Source organism: Vidua chalybeata, chromosome 1 (genome assembly GCF_026979565.1).
Source record: "Vidua chalybeata isolate OUT-0048 chromosome 1, bVidCha1 merged haplotype, whole genome shotgun sequence".
NCBI lineage: Eukaryota > Metazoa > Chordata > Aves > Passeriformes > Viduidae > Vidua > Vidua chalybeata.
The window spans coordinates 81,897,064-81,916,986 of record NC_071530.1 but is presented as its reverse complement, the minus strand read 5'-3'; the positions used below and the strand labels follow the sequence as shown (position 1 = coordinate 81,916,986).

At 35.5% G+C, this 19,923-nt stretch overlaps 1 protein-coding gene across 1 annotated transcript in view; it reads right to left on the bottom strand.

The window, feature by feature from the left end:
• SEMA5A (semaphorin 5A) overlaps positions 1-19,923 on the bottom strand; it is a 312,339-nt gene that overhangs the window by 90,561 nt on the left and 201,855 nt on the right. Inside the window, exon 12 of the mRNA XM_053950747.1 lies at positions 2,363-2,570. Within this exon, the coding sequence (XP_053806722.1) occupies positions 2,363-2,570 (208 nt within the window). The remainder of the gene's footprint in view (positions 1-2,362; positions 2,571-19,923) is intronic.

Genomic DNA, 19,923 nt, shown 5'->3' with positions numbered 1-19,923 from the left:
GAGCAAGTTTAAGAAGTTTCAATGCCTGGAGAAATGTATAGCCCCAAGTAATGTACTTGTACTCTGTCCACATGCAATAAAAAAAAAAAAAAAAAAAAAAAAAAAAAAAGAAATCCAGGAAAAAACTAGTCAAACCAAAAGTAAATTATAGGTGAGAGAAAGATTACACTTGTGTTCTTCAAATAATCTGAGTCCCTAATAACAGATGAAAAGGAAATTCCTTTTTTCGTCTGCATCACATCAGTAAATCCTCTTCTTTTTCACAAAACAGAGCTACAATTGATGGTGAACTCTTTAACCAAGAAGGAAGCAAGGATGGCAAGTCTTTTGGTGCAATCAATATTTAATTACTACAAGAGAAGTCACACAACTACAAAAGACATGATTGAAAAACCCCACAAGGAATCATTTTATCTCCTTTTAAATAAGTCATTCCACTGGAAGATGAGACTTCATATACCTCTGAGCAAAGAATAAATTATCATTTGAGCAGTGTTTGAGGCATTTAACCACTGTTCTCAGTAAAATGGGAAAGGCACCACTTTTTTGTTTTGTTTTCTTTTGTTCTAAAAGAAATTTTAAAAATTAGACAATTAGAGCCCCCTGCTCAAATAGGAAGAGGAATGAATAGCCTGCAGTCATGCATGGGGTCTGAGATTTGAAACAGCAGTCCTACCCTGCGAGGGCAGAAGCATTTTTGGGCCCTGCAGCTGGAATAAAATTGCCATGCCTTGGGAATTGTCCTGAGAGAAGCAGAGGTACCAGGGACCTTGGGCATTCACACTTCATTAAAAACAAAGTGAGGCACCAGCCTTGAAATGTCCAGTGGACTACAGGCTTGGTGTAAATACTCACAACCACACATCCTTTTTCAAACTCTCTGAACCAAGGAAAGATGAAATTTCCAAGGACTGAAACCTGGTCCTATGTAGGCCACTAATGCAACAAAATGCTTGAAGCAGAGACTTGCCCATATAAAACTTTTCCCTAAAGTAAGCTTTGCGGGACTTCCAATGGGGCTTTAAGTGTTCTATTTCAATAGAAAATACCAAAAATATGATACATAAGAGAGCATAAACAAAAAACAGTCTGGTAAAAAACTGTAAAAAGTAGAATTCTTCCTTTCCCTGGTCTACTTGTTTTCTACGGCACACCTTTACCTTCAGTCTTGTTTTCAACTCTGTAGCCTTTCACTGGCTTCCTGCATGGTACCAATCCCCACGGTGAACCAGGTCCCTTGGAAATGTCCTTCCACTGTCACCAAGCCACAGCTTTAGTACACCTGTGTCCCGTGGCCACTTCTCTGATGTGACCAAGAGTGTTGTCCCTGTGATGGCCACTAATGTCTCTACCTGCAAATGGTCACCGTGCCTTTTATAGGAGGTGTGATATCTCTGCTGCACAAATAATGTCTCTGTGAGCCTGAGTGTAGCAGCCAAGAGAGGCAACTAGCAGCCTTTCTCCCTCCTTTAACAGCCCAGCTTTTCAGAGGAATGAGTGTTAAACAAGGTGAAGCTAAAACAAGCCAAAAAACCAACAACATGCCTCTGTCACAGCTCTCAAAACCTTATGACTGGTTCAGAGTATGTCTGATGTAACACAAAACAATAGTACTGAATTACCAGGACCACACATACCAAAGGGAAGGTACAACTAACTAGATGAAATTAACAATCTTTAATAGCATGTTTTGCAACCCAGATGTATTTTCAGATAGCCTATTGAAAAAGTTGTGTGCTGAACTTTAAGTCCCTTAATTATCATAATACATTCTACAAACAAGTGATTATTTTTAAGTTATCCTCTTTCTTTGATTGAACAACTGTTGGCTTCATAGCCCTTTTACCTAGTAGAATATTCACATTTTTACATTACAGTTTGCTGATCCAACACTACCTTTAAATAGCCACTTTTCCAAGTACTCTTGATTCTCACTTCATGCAACCCAATTTGTTTCTGAATTCACAGAGATATTGTTTATTCAGGTATAAAATAGCTTAAAAAAAAAAAAAACCCAAAACCCCCAAAATTTGTTCAAGTCACAAGCTTTACATATATTAAATCAGCAGCTATATTGCATTTTACCAGATAACTGTTTTCTGTATAAAACATTTCTTACTGTTTCACTTCAAAATTTAAAATCTACGTAATGACACTTCAATTCCTTGAGAGCCTTATCTAGTCCTAACAAGTTAGCACAAGTAGTCAGAGACACTTTTGATAAACAGTGTACTCAGGAAGTCATTGTTGAGAGAGACAATTAATTTGGATTCCTACTTGCAGTCATTTATCCATCCCATTTTTCTGCAACCCCCTGCATGTATTTTTCTCCAGTCAAATAAAGCTAGCTGATTCTTCATACCTGTATGTTTTGTAAAAGAGACATCTCTTCAGGGGGACCTTAATCACATGTTCCTGAAGGCCCACAAAAAGGACACTCTGGCTGTGCAGGATCTGAAGGCTCCTGATGGGCTCTCGCTGACTTTTCGGCAGGAGCTCAATTTCCTCAAGCAGGCAGCTGCTTGAAGTCTGGTTCATTGGGGCAAGTACTTTCTTTATAGTGCCATAGTCTGAAAAGGCAAGAGGAAAATGAGTTACTAAAAATCACACTAGCAATTCTACTTGCTTGGTGTCATTCAGAGAAAAAAATCTTTGTGTTGGTTGTTTTCAGTGAAGCCTCAGAACACAGGATTATTTTGACTGAAGTTTCCAAAATAGATAATAGTACAGTGAAAAGAACTTAGAAAACTTTAAAGTCTGTTTTCATGTGATGCAATACATTAAAAAAGAGAAAATAAAAAAGTTTAAAATTATTAGTGCAGAACAGCCTTCACAGCACTCATCACAAGAAAACTAGGTTTCAAAGTCTGGCTTTATAAATGCACATTCATGCCAAGGGTTACTGACTTCAGTCTACTGGATTGTCCTACACTTTACTATATTTAAAGCAGTTTAAAAATGTATCGCATTCATTTAATAAAGCACATGTATATGAGTATATGCAGGTCTTGAGTCTAGGTGAATATGAATGAATGAGTCTGAACCCCTCCTTCTTCATACTTATCCTGATATCGACCTCTGAAAAATCAAAGCTTTTAGCATTCACTTTTCGCTTCTATTCTTAATGCGATTTCTCAGGAAAGAGAGTTACGCATTGAAAACCAGTGTCAGAGTATATGATAAGATTTATGATTCACTCTTGCAAAGTTTTAAAATTATTTAAAAATATCAAAGTACATTTGTTCTGAACACAGAGGATCACATTCTCACACTGATAAATATATTAGGGAGCTGCAGCATTATGCAATCTTTTATGTGCCAGCAATAGGAAGTATTAAAGATCCAGTACTGCAAACACACAGAGGTAAGCCCTGAAGTCTGGGAAGATTTCCCTTTTGAGCTGGTAATAATGGCAAGGGGAATGTTCTGCAGTCCAGAAAACAGGGGGTTTGCCATTCACTGGCACAAGGCCAGAGGTTTGGCTCAGAGCTGGCAGTGCAGGCTCTCAGGACATATCTGATCCGGGCTTGGCGAGTACTGGTTTCACCCATGGCAGGTGGCCACACGTCTGTGTCCCCCTACACCAGCTCCACCCTGGGAGCACCTGAGGCCAAGGGCTGGCACCCCTACACAGTCAAATGTTCCCTCCAGGGTAACTGGGCTGAGGGAGGGCAACATGACATTCCCAAACTTTGCTTGGGAAGTGGTGAGGAACAGCACGCAAGCAACTTCAAGAAAATAGAAAAAAGCAGCCTCAAACAGACTCCCAACTACAGAGAAGAGGGAGAATCAAGATGGCAGTTACTGTTAAAAGCTCCTCATTTTCCTCAGAAAGACTGAGTATTTAATCCTCAGACCTGGAATACTACTGGAAAGGAGAGCATACACCAAATAGCGGAGAAGTTATTAGGAAGTTTATCTGTAAGATGTAACATTACATTATATTATGTAATTAAATTAAACAGATAAAACAACATTTTAGTGTATAAAATGGATTCCTCTTATTCCATAAAAAAATTTTGATCACACCAAATCATGTATGCATGTTAAAATCTTCTGCCTAGCCTCTCAAGTTTTAATATAATCACTTCATGCACCTGTTTATGTTTTTCTTCTTTCTTGATATGAACATGTTTGACCATTTTTTAGGAAAAAAGCTTCCAGTAAACTATAATTTTAATTTGTATTAACCATTTTGATATTAAAATATCTAATTTGATGATTACTTTTTCTCCCAAACAACCTAAAACAGACTTATATTCAAAACTTAAGTAAATTGTTTCCAACAGTCAGTTTTGCCCCACAATTAAGCAATAACCAGCTCAGCTCAACAATGTAACAAGCAGCATTTCCTGATGACTACTGGATGCAAAATCTTGACTATAATTACAGCAAGTTTCATGGTCACAATATGGTCTGAGACGTGTCCCAAAATTTCAGTGCCTGTATGTGCTTGTTTTGGCTGGGGCAGAATTAATTGTCTTCACATTGGCTGGTACGGGGCTGTGTTTTCAGTTTGTGCTGAGGGGAGGGGAGGGGAGGGGAGGGGAGGGGAGGGGAGGGGCTGCGTGGTACTTGGAGGGTGGCTGGAGTTAAACCACAACACTGTGTTAATTACTGAGTGAAAGATGAATGGTTTTCTTTTGAGCATAGAAGTTGGAAAAATGTACTAAGCAGTGAGATAATTTTACAGATGTAAATTAATTGGTATTGCTTTATAGATCAGTCAGTGCAGCTCTATATCACATGCTTAATTGGCTGACAACAGATTCGGTATGATTCATGACACATTGTATTTGGCTTGTCACAGTTTTCCTGCATGAGACAAAAATCAGGTACGCATGTACTCAGCATGTGCTTCTTCTGCAGACAAATATTTCTTCCTACCACTGTGCTGGGTCTGGCATCTATAGACTGAATCATTTGCTGTCACCTTCCCCAAGAGAAGAAAAAACCACACGACTGCAGGTCTCCCTCCCCTATGCCTACATACACATTCAATTTAGAAATACAGCTTTGGACAGGAGAATATGATCAAACACAAATACTTCGTGTTTCTTGTGGCTCGTTTATTATAGATGGCAAACTTACAGTTCTTATTCAAGTGTATAACCTGGAGATCATGGTTACAGCAGCACACCAACCCAGAAAGAAATAAAATACTCTCACTTTGAGAACTGCAGCACTAATGCCTTCCCCAAGACATCTGTCATTGTTCTTGTTCTTCCTTCTTATCTTGGCATACATTCTCCATTCCTCATATTTCCTTTCGCTTTCTTTCAGCAACTCCCAAACCATTCCTTTTTCGTTTGTTGTCTAAGAGGATCAGCAGTCAGAAATGTTCAAAGTCACAACTGACTGAGCTTCAATTGAAGAAACAGTGTGTGAGATCCCACAGATTATCAGGAAGAAACACTGCTCTTCTCAGGAGCAATGTGGGTCATATGCAAACTCAACAAAAAGGAATAGAATATTACCTGAGATCTGCCTCAATAAACTCCCCTGCTTCTGACTTTGTGCAACCTATCTTCTCTGCATTAAATTCCTACTGTGTATGACTTTGATTTTGAAAGGACCATCTGGGAGGCCAAACTAGGTTGAGCATCTGGTTTCACTCCACAACTTTGAAACAGGCACAGATTGAATTGGTGTTATGTTCACTAGTCCATGGTACATAGCTAGGGTGCGTAGATATCAATGTCCTTAAACTATGCTAGCATGTAACATGGCTATATCAGACTTCCTTACAGTGAAAAATCATAGCCAGTGATTCCACTGCATTCAAAAGCCAGGTGTTCTACTCCTGTGTTTCCAAATCTACTACAAAGTTTGCAACATTATGCACAGCCTCCAGCAACGACTGCAGATTCCTAAAGAACTTGTAAAAGTCTCATCTTCAAAAGTGTTGTCTGTCTGGCCATTTTCACACCACAGTTGCAAAGCAAAGTAGGGTGTAAAAAAAAGTAGGGAAAAAATAAGTCTGGAACATGGCTCTAGGGCATGGAGTTTTTCAGACCAGTCATAATCTTTCAAGCGAATATTTAGTTATATAATCAAAGTGTCCACTTCTGCCAAGAAACAGCTGAGAAGGCTAGTAACTACAGAGCATCTTAATAGATGTTGCCATGGACACAGGGAAAGCTGCAGTTCCATCACAAATGTCAAGCCTGAGCCTAACACCATTTAAGAATTCAAATGAATGGCATCTTTGCATCCTGACTGTAAGCAAGACATACTGGGATAGATCCAGACACCTCACAGCCTTTTTTTAAGGATGGCCAACTACATAGAGGAGTAGTAAAAGATAATTACATTGGCCAGAATGAGTAAATAATGTACTTTGTTAACTCGTACTGCAATAGTTTTAAAGAGACTTGCAAAACCAGCAACTGAACAACAGAAATCTAATCACTGTGAATGAAGAGAAAAATTCTTGTTGAAATATTGCTGTTATGTGTAGGAGACTATGAAGAACTGCATGGAGAACCTGAGACAGTGTTTTAGAGAACATGCTTGGAGGCAACAAAGTCTGTAAAGAAAAAAAATTATAATTGGACAAAATGAAAAGATGATTTCTAAAAGTGAAAAATAAAGTTTAAGATGTAAGAGGTGTAAATCATAGCCAGCAATGGAAAACTGCAAGAGTACAGCTGGAGTCAGTGTAACATCTTTGGTGGTACCTGCAAAGAAAACAGAAAATGAACATACAAAACAAACAGCAGATGCAACAAACTAACAGACTTGTAATTTTCAGAGTTTCCTAACAGAAATAAAACCACTCAAGGAAGTTTTAGCAAATTCTTGCTATAGAGAAAAAGAAATATTTACATGAGCTGTTATGTTTACAAAATATTGCTGCTTTCTTCAAGCCAACAAATCATCACAAGGCAGTACAGAAGTAAGTGCATTTCAGTTCCTCAAAAGAAGAGAAAAAATCTCCACCCATTCCTTTTTGAGAGGGAAGCACTTTCAATCTTAACTCTTGCCATAGTACCTTGGAGAGTGTGTTGGTCTCCAGAAAGCAACTGAACCAGCACCAGGAGACAGAATCCAAACCAATGGTTTTCAGAAGAGAAGCCTACCGTGTCGTCTTTCATTAATGTAGCTAAAAATCACTGTTGTCTTCTAAACTATGTGAGTTGTAAGCAAAAGAAACTTATAATAGTCTCAAATATCTCTTCAGGACAGCTGTATGCCTATACTTAAGACTGAACAAACATTCCTGCACTTTCTGAGCACAACATGGTGCCTTTACAAATCTGGAAATCTCCTCACATATACCAAAGAAAAACCTCAAGAAACAGCAAAATCGACGGTAAATTATAAACTGTCAATGTAACTATGGGCCTGTTTTTCAAAATTCCCACAAAACATTCTTCAGAGTAATAATACATATTAAGCAGATGAAAAGGATGGGGTCAGTGGGGCAGTCAACACAACACACAGATGCTAAAGCAACATTTGCAACTTCAGGAGATGCTTGTAAGTAATCTTGAATAAGATGCCACCTGTGCAAGAAATACTCTACTCTGTATGTCAAAACATGTGAAAACAGACTCATGGATAAACTTAACAATCTGGCAGCACAATGACCAGGGAGTTTAATAGATGGAGACTTGAGAGAATACATTTTAAAGTGTAGCCGAAACAAATATGAATTTTGTATATTTTCAAGAAGTCTAATTTGAAATAGACTTTGGAAAATTATATTCAGTAAGTACTTTAATTTTATAATTCATTGTATACAAATTATTTTTCCCATTGGAAAATAAAAGCATTAAGACAGCATTAAGACTGTTGAAATTAAAGGGAAAAAAATCTGTTAATGTTAAATATCTTGTAAATAATATTTATATGTACATATACAGTGTTTATAATAATCAGGTAACATTTGTATTAAACACCATAGGAAAAAAAATAGGGCATTAGGGTCATCTTCAAGGCAGAGGTCTTTCAGAATAATAAACTGAAATACCAAATATAAAACTGATTAACTGAATGTGTAATAGTGATTGCAAGGTGATTGATAAAAATTCAGCCACCATGAAAAAATGCATCACCAATATTTGCTTTCCTCCACTACAGGAACTGGAAAAAGCCCTACTGTGAAGCAGAATGTGCATTTGGCTAACAGCAGAAAATCATTCCAATGAACAGAAAGTATTAGGCTGCATAAGGGCTTTAATGCACTCGACACAGAAAAAAAGACACAGGAATGTGCAGCAGCTGGTTCAGCCTAAAAAGGGGAAGCCCAGAATTTATGATTTAGCAATCTGTGCAACATCAGAAAAGATACATATGGTACACAGAATGCAATGGAGTTTAAATCCTATTCTTCTCTGCCCTTTCTAAAAATAACTTTAAAATTAGCTAAATCATCAGTAGAATATGGATAATTAAAGCTTTGGCTTTTATCTGTTTTCTCACATGGGGGTGGGGTACAATTAGGTTTAAAGCAAGGGTGTGATTAGAAGACAAGGTAATATAACCATGTTCTGTAACTTCATTTTTTTTACCTTCAGATTTCTGGGATACCTACTTATATTTGAAATCCAAGAATACATTTTTAAATCATGCTCCAATCTAAAGGATAAATGATAGATTGAGCTTCAAGTCTTCTTTAAAAATGAAATATATACTATGGGTAAGCATAGTACTTCTACAATGATTCAGAAAACGAAAATAACATAGTTTGATTTTAAAATTCCCACCTTAAATTGCAATTTTAATTTAAACAGTTTTATATTTTTAGATGTATATTCATTAATTCTTTAGGGAAAAGAGTGAACCTCAAAATGAATATGAAATTGTGATGCTTCATCAAGATGTAGATTTCGATTTTTATTTTTTAATTTCTCTTTTTATTTGCAGAGCTGTTTTACATGTTTGTCTCTCCATTTGAAACTAAACCGTTTGAACAACCTGATTAGTGTGATAGTTAATTTATTCTTTTTCTCCACTTTTAATATATTTTCATGGTGTAATAAAATATATAGATGTGATTTTTCTACAAGTATCAGACAAAAATGGAGGTTAAAAATTTGAATGTTCTGTTTTGTGGATTTAACAGAGAATGAAATGTGATAAGCTTATGAAGCATTTAAACAATAAACCATTGTGATTTTCTTACTATTACAGGTCATTATCATGGTGATGATAACAAGGCAAGGGTGGATATTAAGAGATATAGAGATATCAAGTGCATTTATTAGATCAAAAAGGCAATTATGTAACAAAACTTTCTATGAAATACTGTAGCTGGAAATAGAAAAAAATAATTTTATTGCATTTCCCTGAGCAACATTACAAATTGTTCTGCCCTGTTGATACCAAGATTTATTTTTAAACACCAAAATGGCTAAACAAAATGTTGGTTACCCTCTGTGCCATCACTTGCAGGAAACAGAAAAGCTTTCCATTATTCAGGTATCTTAGTTTTTCTTACTCTGTTGTAGGATACTTGAAGAAAAAAAAGTATGCAAGTGACCTGGAAAACTAAAAAATCATTGCTCATTGACATCTAATTAAATTTCAATAAATTAAATTAACTGATATAAAAAAAAGCTACATTCTGGGACTTGAAAAATCTTGCAGTTTGTTCATGTGAGAGCTTAGTACAAAATCATGAATATTTCTGGTTTTGGAGTTTTTGTCCCCATGTGAAGTAAAACACAGTAAAACAAATGTGTCTGTTCTAGGTCTGTTACAGGAAGAAAAACCGGGTGTGTTGATTTTTTATCAGTTCAAAATTTGAACCAAATATTTTTTTCCCCATGCTCAATAACCAAGGGCTTTGCATTTCAGAGTTTGTTTATGTAGTACTGCTATTGCTAGAGAACAACAGAAATCTAAGGATCTTTGGCCATATAACAGCATTGAATTTTACAGCTTAAAAGCTTTTAGGAAAGTCCATGGTTATCGCTGCTCGGGTGATATATTATTAGACAGAGAAGTTAACAAAAATTAGCAGGGAAGCTAAGACTTTAAACTTAAGAAAAAGCAACTCCTAATGAAATAAAATTTTCTGCTTTGTGTCAAACTATATACAATAGCAAACTTAAACATATACACATAGCAATCTTAAAATGGGACATTCACTTGTCTAGTGTCTCAGCAATTAGAAGGGAGAAAAAAAGAAGTGTTTAAAAGGTACATGCATAATTTAATATATTTATTAAAAGCTAATTTTAAATTATATACAAACAGCTATACCACACAGTGCTTAGTGTATTAACTTAGCTTAGTGTATTTGGTTTCAAACACCAAACAGCTGCTTAACTTAAGAAATGGGAAAGATTTGACTCTTTCTCAGAAGAGAGCTTTGGAAACAGTAGAAGAGAGACACAGAAGAACTTAATATTAAATTATTCTTATCTGGGTAAGACTCTGAGTATTTCTGCAATCTGGTGCAGTTTTGTTTTTCAATTCTTGGATGCAACGACAGCAGTTTTAAATGACAGTTTATAAGAAGCAAGCACACATAATATTTTGAATTTATGTTCTTTATTTTTGGCTCTGACTCCTTCATATTCCCTCTTTCCTATTATATTTCAAGTAAATATTGATGTTCTTCCTTATAATATTGGAAATTATTTTAAATCAACACTGAAATAAGATACATTTTTGATAATGCTTGTCAAAAAATGAGGTCTATCACACATCCCCAGACTTCCATGAAGGGGAGAGAATTGAACTCATTTATCCATTATTAAGAATCTGAAAGGAGCAATTTTAACCAAAAACGATTTGCACACCTTCTAAAATTATTAGCAAGCTTCTTAATGCCCCAGTGGCTATTCCCAGAGAAATTCAGTTGTACCTCTTCAACTAGAGGACTTTCTCATGGTTGTATGTCAAAATTTAATATATATTTATTTTATTAAGAGAATATTTATGGGCTATCCTTTCTATATGGAAATTTGAACTATTGACTTTAAGAACCTTTTGAATAAAAAAGTGTTGATCTAGGTACTAGTTATTAAAAAATAAAGACCTTTCTTCAAAGCCATTTGTCTGGGAGGACAGCAAGAACATACAGATTAATAACATATGTAGTTCAATAATGATTGCAGAACAAATTCCCTCTCTAAAAAAGAGTAAAATAAAATTCTAAAAAAATTGTTTCCATTTGAAAATAGAACAATTTTGGGATGTATTTATCAGTGGAAATCCAGAGAATCACCATCTCAACCCTCTCTTTAGGAAACTGTTTTCCAGAGGAAAAGTTTGTAAACATACAACATTTTTTAGAATACTTCTGTCCCCTACAGATTTAATTCCCGTGTGCTATAATGTCTCAAAAGCATCAAGGATATTGTCAGTTTGCAGTTGAATTAGCCAAGCTTTCTTCCAGTAGCTACCATGCAAAGAGTTAAATACCTGCCTTTAGCACAGATAATATCCACTGCTACATTAAGTAAAACATGATAAATTGGTACAAATAACATTTCCACTAGTAGGATTTCCAATGAATCAAAAAGTTGAAGAAATAGGGCAATTTGTGTACCATTCCTCCAGCCATTGTGTACCAGCCATTTCATGCCTCAAATTGGAATTTAAATCCAGCTCCAGTCAGACTCATTCTAAAATCTTTCAAATAGAGAATTCAAACTCTTAATGGAAATTCAGATCTACTTGAGGCTAAGATGCAAACCAACTGACAGCTAAACCAAGCAGTATGCCTTTTTGCGGGAGACTATTTCTACATCTAACTCCTCAAACTGGAGATTCTAACTTCTGAATCTTCTGGAAAAGACCAAGCAAAAACCTATACTAAATAACAAGTACATGCTGACTTACATGTCTCAGCCACCATGTCTGTTTCTTTCACAAAGAAAACTATCTCAGATTATTAGACGGATTCTCATATACTCTAGTGGCAAAGTTTTACCCTTCCTAGATCAAGACCAGATGTTTTTTCTTGCCAGACCAGAAAAAAGTAATTTCAACAATCTCAAAATATATATATTTTTTAATGAATCATGCTCAATGGCCCACCTTGACCTACAACTTCTATTTCCAATCTTATAGAGATTTTTCAACTTGCCAAAGATGTGCCTTAGAGCTGAGATAGAAATTTATAACATTTTGTCTAAGTTGAAGATTGATGTACCCATAACAGCTCATGTACTCCACTTAGAAGTAACATATGTCTGTAGAATACCTATAAGCAAATATTATGGCAGTTACAGTTTCTTAACAGACTACAATTGATAAGAAAACATTTATTAATATTTCATTCTGTGATACATTCCTTTTATTTGTTGAGATAAATCATTATCTATTTTTAAGACTTTTTCTATCTTTTATTTGCAATCTTATCTAATTTTATTTCAATTATAAAAATTTTAGTAAAGAATAAATAAATAATAATATATAATAAAGAAACTTTTTTTATTAAATAATTTGGAGACTTGTGAAATCTGGATTTAATTGCCAACTTTTTTTTTCTCTAGATTTCATGTGTGAAACTATGAAAGAACAATATTCTGAACAAAAACACCACCTAAAGTGAAAAAATTAAAACTTGAAACTTCACTTTTTGTAAAACTGTTTCATTTAACTATAACAATATCTAATCACAAATATTTTAACAGGTACGTTTCCCTACTGAAACATCGTTTGTCATGCTGTTTGCTTGGCCACTGATTTGATTCCATGACAAATTCAAAACCAGTGACAGGTAGTTACTTTATTCTCCCTCAGTATTTAGGAGACAGTTGGACCAAAGACAGAAAAGTCTCAGTTGCAGCCAAGAAAAATTATAATTTTTCTTTTATACCCTGCAAGGAATAGGTGTCTTCCATGTCTTTAGGGATTTTTTGGGAAGTTACTGCTTAATTAAAAAGACATTGGAAAAATATTTTAATAGTCCTTGGAGCAGGGAACAAGGCATAATCTATCTAGCTGGATTCTCTGCCTACTTGGTTTGATAGCTGCATGGCCACAGGAACTGTGTGTGCTCTGCATACACATTAAAACAGTGCCAGTGAGTGGATTTGGGAGGGCTCCTCCCCATCCACAGCAGCCTCTTCTCTCCTGGATCAACCATTCAACAAGGAGGTGCAAAGAGTGGTTTTCAACTCTGAACATTATGAGAAATTAAACCTCAGCTCTACATACCCCCCACAAATGTTGCTGCCATCCAGATGTCAGCAGCAGACTGACCCTCCTCTCTTGTGCTGATGTGTTTATTGCAGAGAATAATCCCTGAGAAATATATCCAGTTTTCTCAATGCATAGCTACTTGATCATGTCCCTATACAGGGTATCATCCTTTCTAATCCCTTCAGGAAGTTACATTAAAATGTAAATAACTATACTTTAATTACTGCCATTGATTTAAGAAATGCTTTTTAAGCAGAGAGGATATGGTTAAAACTACAGCATAAAATCTTCAGATGAGGCTTTAATGAGTTGGGGAAAAGAAAGCTGTTTCTCAGGACTTGGCAAAGAGATGATGGACAAGAATTTTGAGCTTGGCTCTAGTACCTCACACTCTTTTTTTTTTTTTTTTTTCCTTGGGGAGGTGTCAGGAAATGTCAAGTAGGCTATGTAGACCAAGGCATGATTTGTAACAACATTGAGCAAACATTTCTTGATTTTACCAAACAATATTCTCATTTTGAATTCTTATTTAAATTACTCAAGTTCTGTCTACAAAAGTATCAGTAATAAAAATAAATACAAGGATTATGAAAAATTATGTAAGCATCCTCAAAGAAGACCAATAAAACATTTTTTTGTCCTGCATCATATTAAAATAACTTGGCATATAAAAAGACACATTCTTCCAGTTTAGAAAAGGAATGGATTTCAACAATGTCAGATTCAACACTACATAGAATACCAAGATCATTTTGGGGCACCAAACATACAGGAAAAACAAAATGTACATATTTATCAGTGTTGCTTGTACATTTATTACTATATCTGAATCAAACAGATGCTGCCAATATGCACAATGACCTGTGAGCATGTGCTATGAGACTATCATTACCAAGACACCCATCAGATGTCTTCAGAAGTCTCAAATGTTTTGGTCTGTGGGACATGAATCCTCCTTTTAAAACAACACTATCAGAAGAAATGATTATGAAAGGGCTGCTTAGGGCTGTACTTAAGGTTGTACTCAGCAGACAGTGAGTTACCTAGTTTGTACTTCCAGACAAACTAGGATAAGCTAGGCAGCAGCTCAGACACAACTAGCTGAGAAGACTATGACTAACAACATGCTTTTATTCTCAAAACTTTAGCTCCTAAGTACAGTTAGATGATAACTAAACAGATCCAATATCAAGAGCTAGACGTGAATAACACCTATCCTAGAGAATGCCCATTTGGCAATATACTGAAATCACATTCCCTTTTTTATGTTTTGGCAAAATCTAGCTTTTACTGCACTAAAAATGACATATACACACACAAAACATGAAGCCCTGAGGCAAAGAAGACACAAGAGTTCTTATGGTTCTAAATAGGAAACATTACATTTGTCAAGAGACGAGCAATTTCAATATCCTGGATTCTAAAAAGACAAAGAAATAAAACTATAAGGTTGTTACTGGTTGTTGCAATTGACTACGAAACAAACAAAGAAGTCTATATTAACTTCCCATAAACTTCTCATGAAGAGAAAACATTCAAATTTTGAAGAGATCTTCTAAAATGTTTAATCAATATCTAGGACTGGGCTTCTCAGATAATGGAGATGAGCACCTCTCAAGAGCTGCATAACCTCTAACTAAAGTAGTAGAGTAGGTAATAAATATAGATATTAATTGCAAGATGAAGTGGTTTGTGGGATTTAAGCCTTGATATCTGACACAGAGCAGCAGTGAAGAATGCCACACTGTGCTCAAAGGAAAAAATTACTATTCAATAGAAGCACTGGATCCCTGCCAGTCTTCCAAAGCTGAGATATATAAATTCTGATTGGATCTGACTGGACAGGGAGTGCTTACCACTCCTATTATTTTTTATTGCCTTACTGTGTACCACCAAAACAATAAATACCTTGTAGAACCCAACACATGCTATGAATATGCTATATTCATAGCACTATATGATAGTGCTTTCCTACTGAATAAATTTTTCAGTGCCCAGATCAAAGACGCATAGTGGAGAAAACTATTTGTCAGATAATAACCCACAACATACCTTGATTGATTTCTTAACCAAGTCATATGTGGTTATTTTCATTGGAAGTGACAGAAAGACAACTGACTACTGTACAGAAGCAGAACCAACTTGACTGAAGAGAAAGTTTCAGGAACTATGCTCTACTCAAACTTTGTAGTTTGCATAGCACATGCCCTTGTGTCTCAGTTCCTAGATTAGTCAAATCCAGTACATGCATCCATATAGAACCTCAGCAGCAATTTCAGCATAAAACACAGCTTTTGCTGAGAAATACTGAGGGAAAGAATGATGCTGATTTTTTGTTTCTAATCATAGCAAATAATATTTGTTTGTCCAAATTAAATGGACAAGAAACAGAAACAAAGTTGGAATTAGAGAGAAGAAGCTCAGAACCTCTCACCAGAAGCTGTTAATCTCATTACTCTCCCTACTACATTAAAGTAGCCTTAGCTATAGTACATAGCAACGGTATACAATACACACAATCATATTATATATTCTTTATATAATGGTCTAGGAGCCAATAGCCAGAAAGTCTCACAGAGCTTGTTAGTTGAAAATCTTTGTGTATTTACTAGGTAAGTCATGTAACCACTATTCTGGTTGCAGTCATAGCTATTCCTCCTAAAGGTGTTTAGCCTTAGAACCTAATTTCCAAGGTTTATGGGATAAGAAAGAAAAATAAAAAAACCCTAAAAATTAGAAGAATGAATGTGTAAACAAGTAACTCTTTGCTCCAAATATTATGACTCTTACACGGTGACTTGATTACAGTAAAATGCATGGAACCTAATCCATCTTTTGTGATATAACCTACAGGTTACAGGATTCTCCACACAAATACAAGCACACAAAATCGAGTATCTTCACATTTTGATGACTTACAAGACACATAGCAAAGTAAGTAAGGCATATCTCGATTGAGAAATTCTTTAGCTTGCTAAGATTTGCCATGTCCTATGACCAGAGCAAGGGAAAAAAAAATCCCAGTGATTATTAGTGCCACTACTTGTAAATGCTGTTATAAACCTCTGGATTTATTGAGGTTTACCAGGAAAAATTATGCAGAATGAAGAAGCTTATAAACATCAACAAAACCAGGAGTTCAGTAGAATATCCTGTTTAATGACTGCTTTCCTGACAGCTCACACTAAATCTTGGACGTATCATGGAAAAGTACTTGTGATCCAACTTTGGGATTTTTAGGGTCGAAGTTGAGTTTCATGTAAGGTTCAAACTTTTGTTTCTTCCCATGATCTAACTATTTCACTTTCTTCTTTGGTTGGAATGGGTTTATTGAGCCACTCCTATGGATGTCCACCTTAAAAGAAAGGGAATTTTTTTAAAGTAAAAGGCCTTGCAGAATATTCTAAAGAAGATTCAGCAACATGTGACAAAGTCAAATAGCTTCAAAGGGAAAGCTTCTTTCCCACACCTCTCAGGAAGAGTCCTGAGTACTGTGTACTCACAGAAGTGCTACACAGTTGGTACAAAGATCAAATTTTACACCAAAATAAGGCTAATTCCAACACTGTTCCCAAAATTTAGACCAAGCTTGTTGACTGCACCTATTGGGGCAAAATGAGACTTTTGAAGGTGGGTGTACATCATAATACATCTTAGCTTTGGAGACAATTGGACAACACTGAGCACCATGTAAGATACCTCTCTTGCTCACAGCTTCGTATTTTCTGCATTAGAATTACCTAATAATAAATGAACATAGGGGTTGTCAAGTCTAGTTTCTTCTTCAGGCAGAAGAGGTGACACTTCCAAAAAAAAAAAAAAAAAAAAAAAAAAAGGAAGAAGGAAAGGCTACTTGGCCATTCAAAGTTTATAAAATAGTCAAACAGGATTTGAGAGCTCAGCATCACTGTGACAAACAGGAGCTGTTCTTTTTTTAATGGAAGGTTGAGACTTTGTCTCCAGCTCTTTACAATCTGTTTCCCTCCCTGGCCCACGCATTAATCTCACTCCCATGCAAGCAGAGCCAGCTGTTCTTCAGCCAGTAGCTTCTTCTTGCAGCAATTCTGATTTCCAGTGGCAGCACAGAAGTGCACACACCGTATGTTCTTCGGACATTTATTTATCTGACAGAGCTGGGCAATTATAAAGACATCATGATAATTTGTGAACAGAGAAAAAGGGCTTCTCCTACTTAAATTTGTCCCTCGAGAAAACAGAACACCATCTACTTGCAGCAGACAATTCATGAACATGATAACTAAAATATGAACAAACTCTATGAGCAAATAGCAGCAACAAACTAATCAAAATCATGACCTATTTATGGGTTGATTATAATAACAAAAAATGACTATAAAGAAGCGCTGGGTAATTTGTGAACCAAATAAAGGGTTGCAATTCTCACGTATAAATTGCTGTCATTTAATAATTTAACCAGCTTTAGTTAGAGCCATCTATTTATTAAGAAAGCTCACCAACTGGATCCTGCAGAATGATTTATCTCTATACACAGTGACAAAGCCAAGGGAAATCAGTGCTACTGGACATTTTAAATGCCCAGTTTGATTCTCTGGAGCCCCACAGTATCATTTATAACTCTGTAGCCCTGATTTTAGATGTAGCCACTCTCATTTAGTACCATTTTAAAACCACTTAGCCCAGTACAGATGACACAATACAAAAGACAGGGAAAAATCAACATTTCTTTTGTTAAGTTACATAGAAAAAAACCAAAGGTTTGCATTATCCTTCTTTGCCTTTAGAGATATTCTACATGGAAAATAACATAAATATGCTAGCAGAAATATATAGCAAGCCTTCTTAGAAAAGATAGGATAAATCCCACAGTGATCATTAGACTCTTCAAGACAAAACCATGCAATCTTTTTCATCTTTTTTTTTTAACTTTGCAGCAATTTTTTTTGCTGAAAAGATTAACAATATAAACAAAATATGAATTCAGCTAGGGTTTTCCTTTATCAGAAATAGATGTCACTGCAAAAGCAGAAGAGAGTAAGGTTATTAATTTTATGGTTCCCTGTTTGACTTTTTGAAATAAATGTCCAAGATCATCACATTGCTATCAGCACTAGTGTCTTCCAACATGTACCACCTTTCCCAGTCAAAGTAACTGATGAGTATCCTTCCTTCAAGCTTCTTAAAACAGCATTGCATAAGGCCAGAAGGCAACAACTTACAGGGAAATAGTTTTAAAGCTACTGCAAGGGTGCTTTACAACTCTGTAAAAGCGCACTATACCTTTGTCGAGCAAAGGCATAAAAACCAAAACAACTGTGTTTTCTGTAACAACAAAAGAGAAATGGTTTTCAATAGTGACAACTGTGTGCCACAGCATATATGCCCCATTATTCATCTGTACTCTGATACCACTGTTTCTGTTTTTGAGCTAGAGAGGATAAATACATACAAATAGACTACCTATTACTTTAACAATTGACTTCTGACTCGATTTACAACTATTTTGGTCCTTATTATTATTGCATTTATATTGTAATTTCTAGATGAAGAAAGTGGTTCTTAACTGAGATGAAAAGTCTGTATTTCCTTTCTACAGAAATTATCTACAAATTACTTCCAAGAACCTCAATGCACTTAAGAAAATGCAGTCAGGAATAGCACCAAATTGGAAAAAATGCAGCCAACTTAAGCTTCGCTGCTCTCTTCACCATGTATGAAACATATATAAGCATTTATTTTTGCTTATAACTTTCAGGATGGCAACTGCACAGACATTACATAAATTCTGACACCATGTGTATTGAACTGTGAAAGCTGCACACTTTGATCAGAAGCTGTAATGTGCCAGGAAAATGACAATATTTAATCAAAGACTTTTAAGTAGCAACACACACAACTTTTTTTCTTGCTAAGATCTTGGGTTGTTTCCTAGAAAAAAAAATGAAGTATACTGATTGCAAATCAAAATTTACAAGATAGAACTGTAACAAAAAAATCACAGAGGAATCGTATCAGGGAGTACTTTGCATCAGTTTACTCCCATCTAGCAAGACAAACAGAAGAATTATAAACTGGTATTATGGCATTCTCAAACTGAGTTTCAAGCAAACTTCCAAATCTCTTTATTAGCTTGGGACTAGTTTCTGTATAATCTACAGTTTCAGGGCTTCATGAGAAAAAAAATGTTACATTTGTGGATATTTACTACCCGTTTAAATGCTTCTAAAGGCAAATGTATGAAAATTCCATCTGCATTTTCCAAAAAGATATTTTCAAATATCTTCATGAAACCTTTCTACTTGTTCATTATAATTGCTGTATTTGTTTCATCAGAATTATTTTTGTCATTATTCTCTGCATTGCTATCTGCAATTTTTAGAACTTGGCAACCTGTTGTAATGTCCTCCAGTGACCTTTAAGCCTCAGATAAAACCTGGATTTATGGAATAAAAATTGTGGTTCACTTCAGTGAACAATTCACTCTTTAGATACATGCAATGTAGCCAACAATAAATCTTGCTTCAGGTTTCATACTCTCTTTCTAGGTCAGTCATACCCCAATTTCATCAATGCTGTACTAGAAATCCCAATAACTAAGATCTACCACTGGGCATATAGCACTTCTACTCAGGATATAGAGGGGACATTCTCTGTGCAGTGAGATTGAAGAACAGAAAAAACCATGGCAGTTTTTTCACCAAGCAGTTTTTAAGGATGGCCTTAAAATTTTTCACCAGACAGTGCAAGTATTACCCTTTCTGAACTCCCAAGTTTATTATATGTTTATAATGCCCTCAAACTAGACACTATATCTAAACATTTTCTTATTCATTTGAG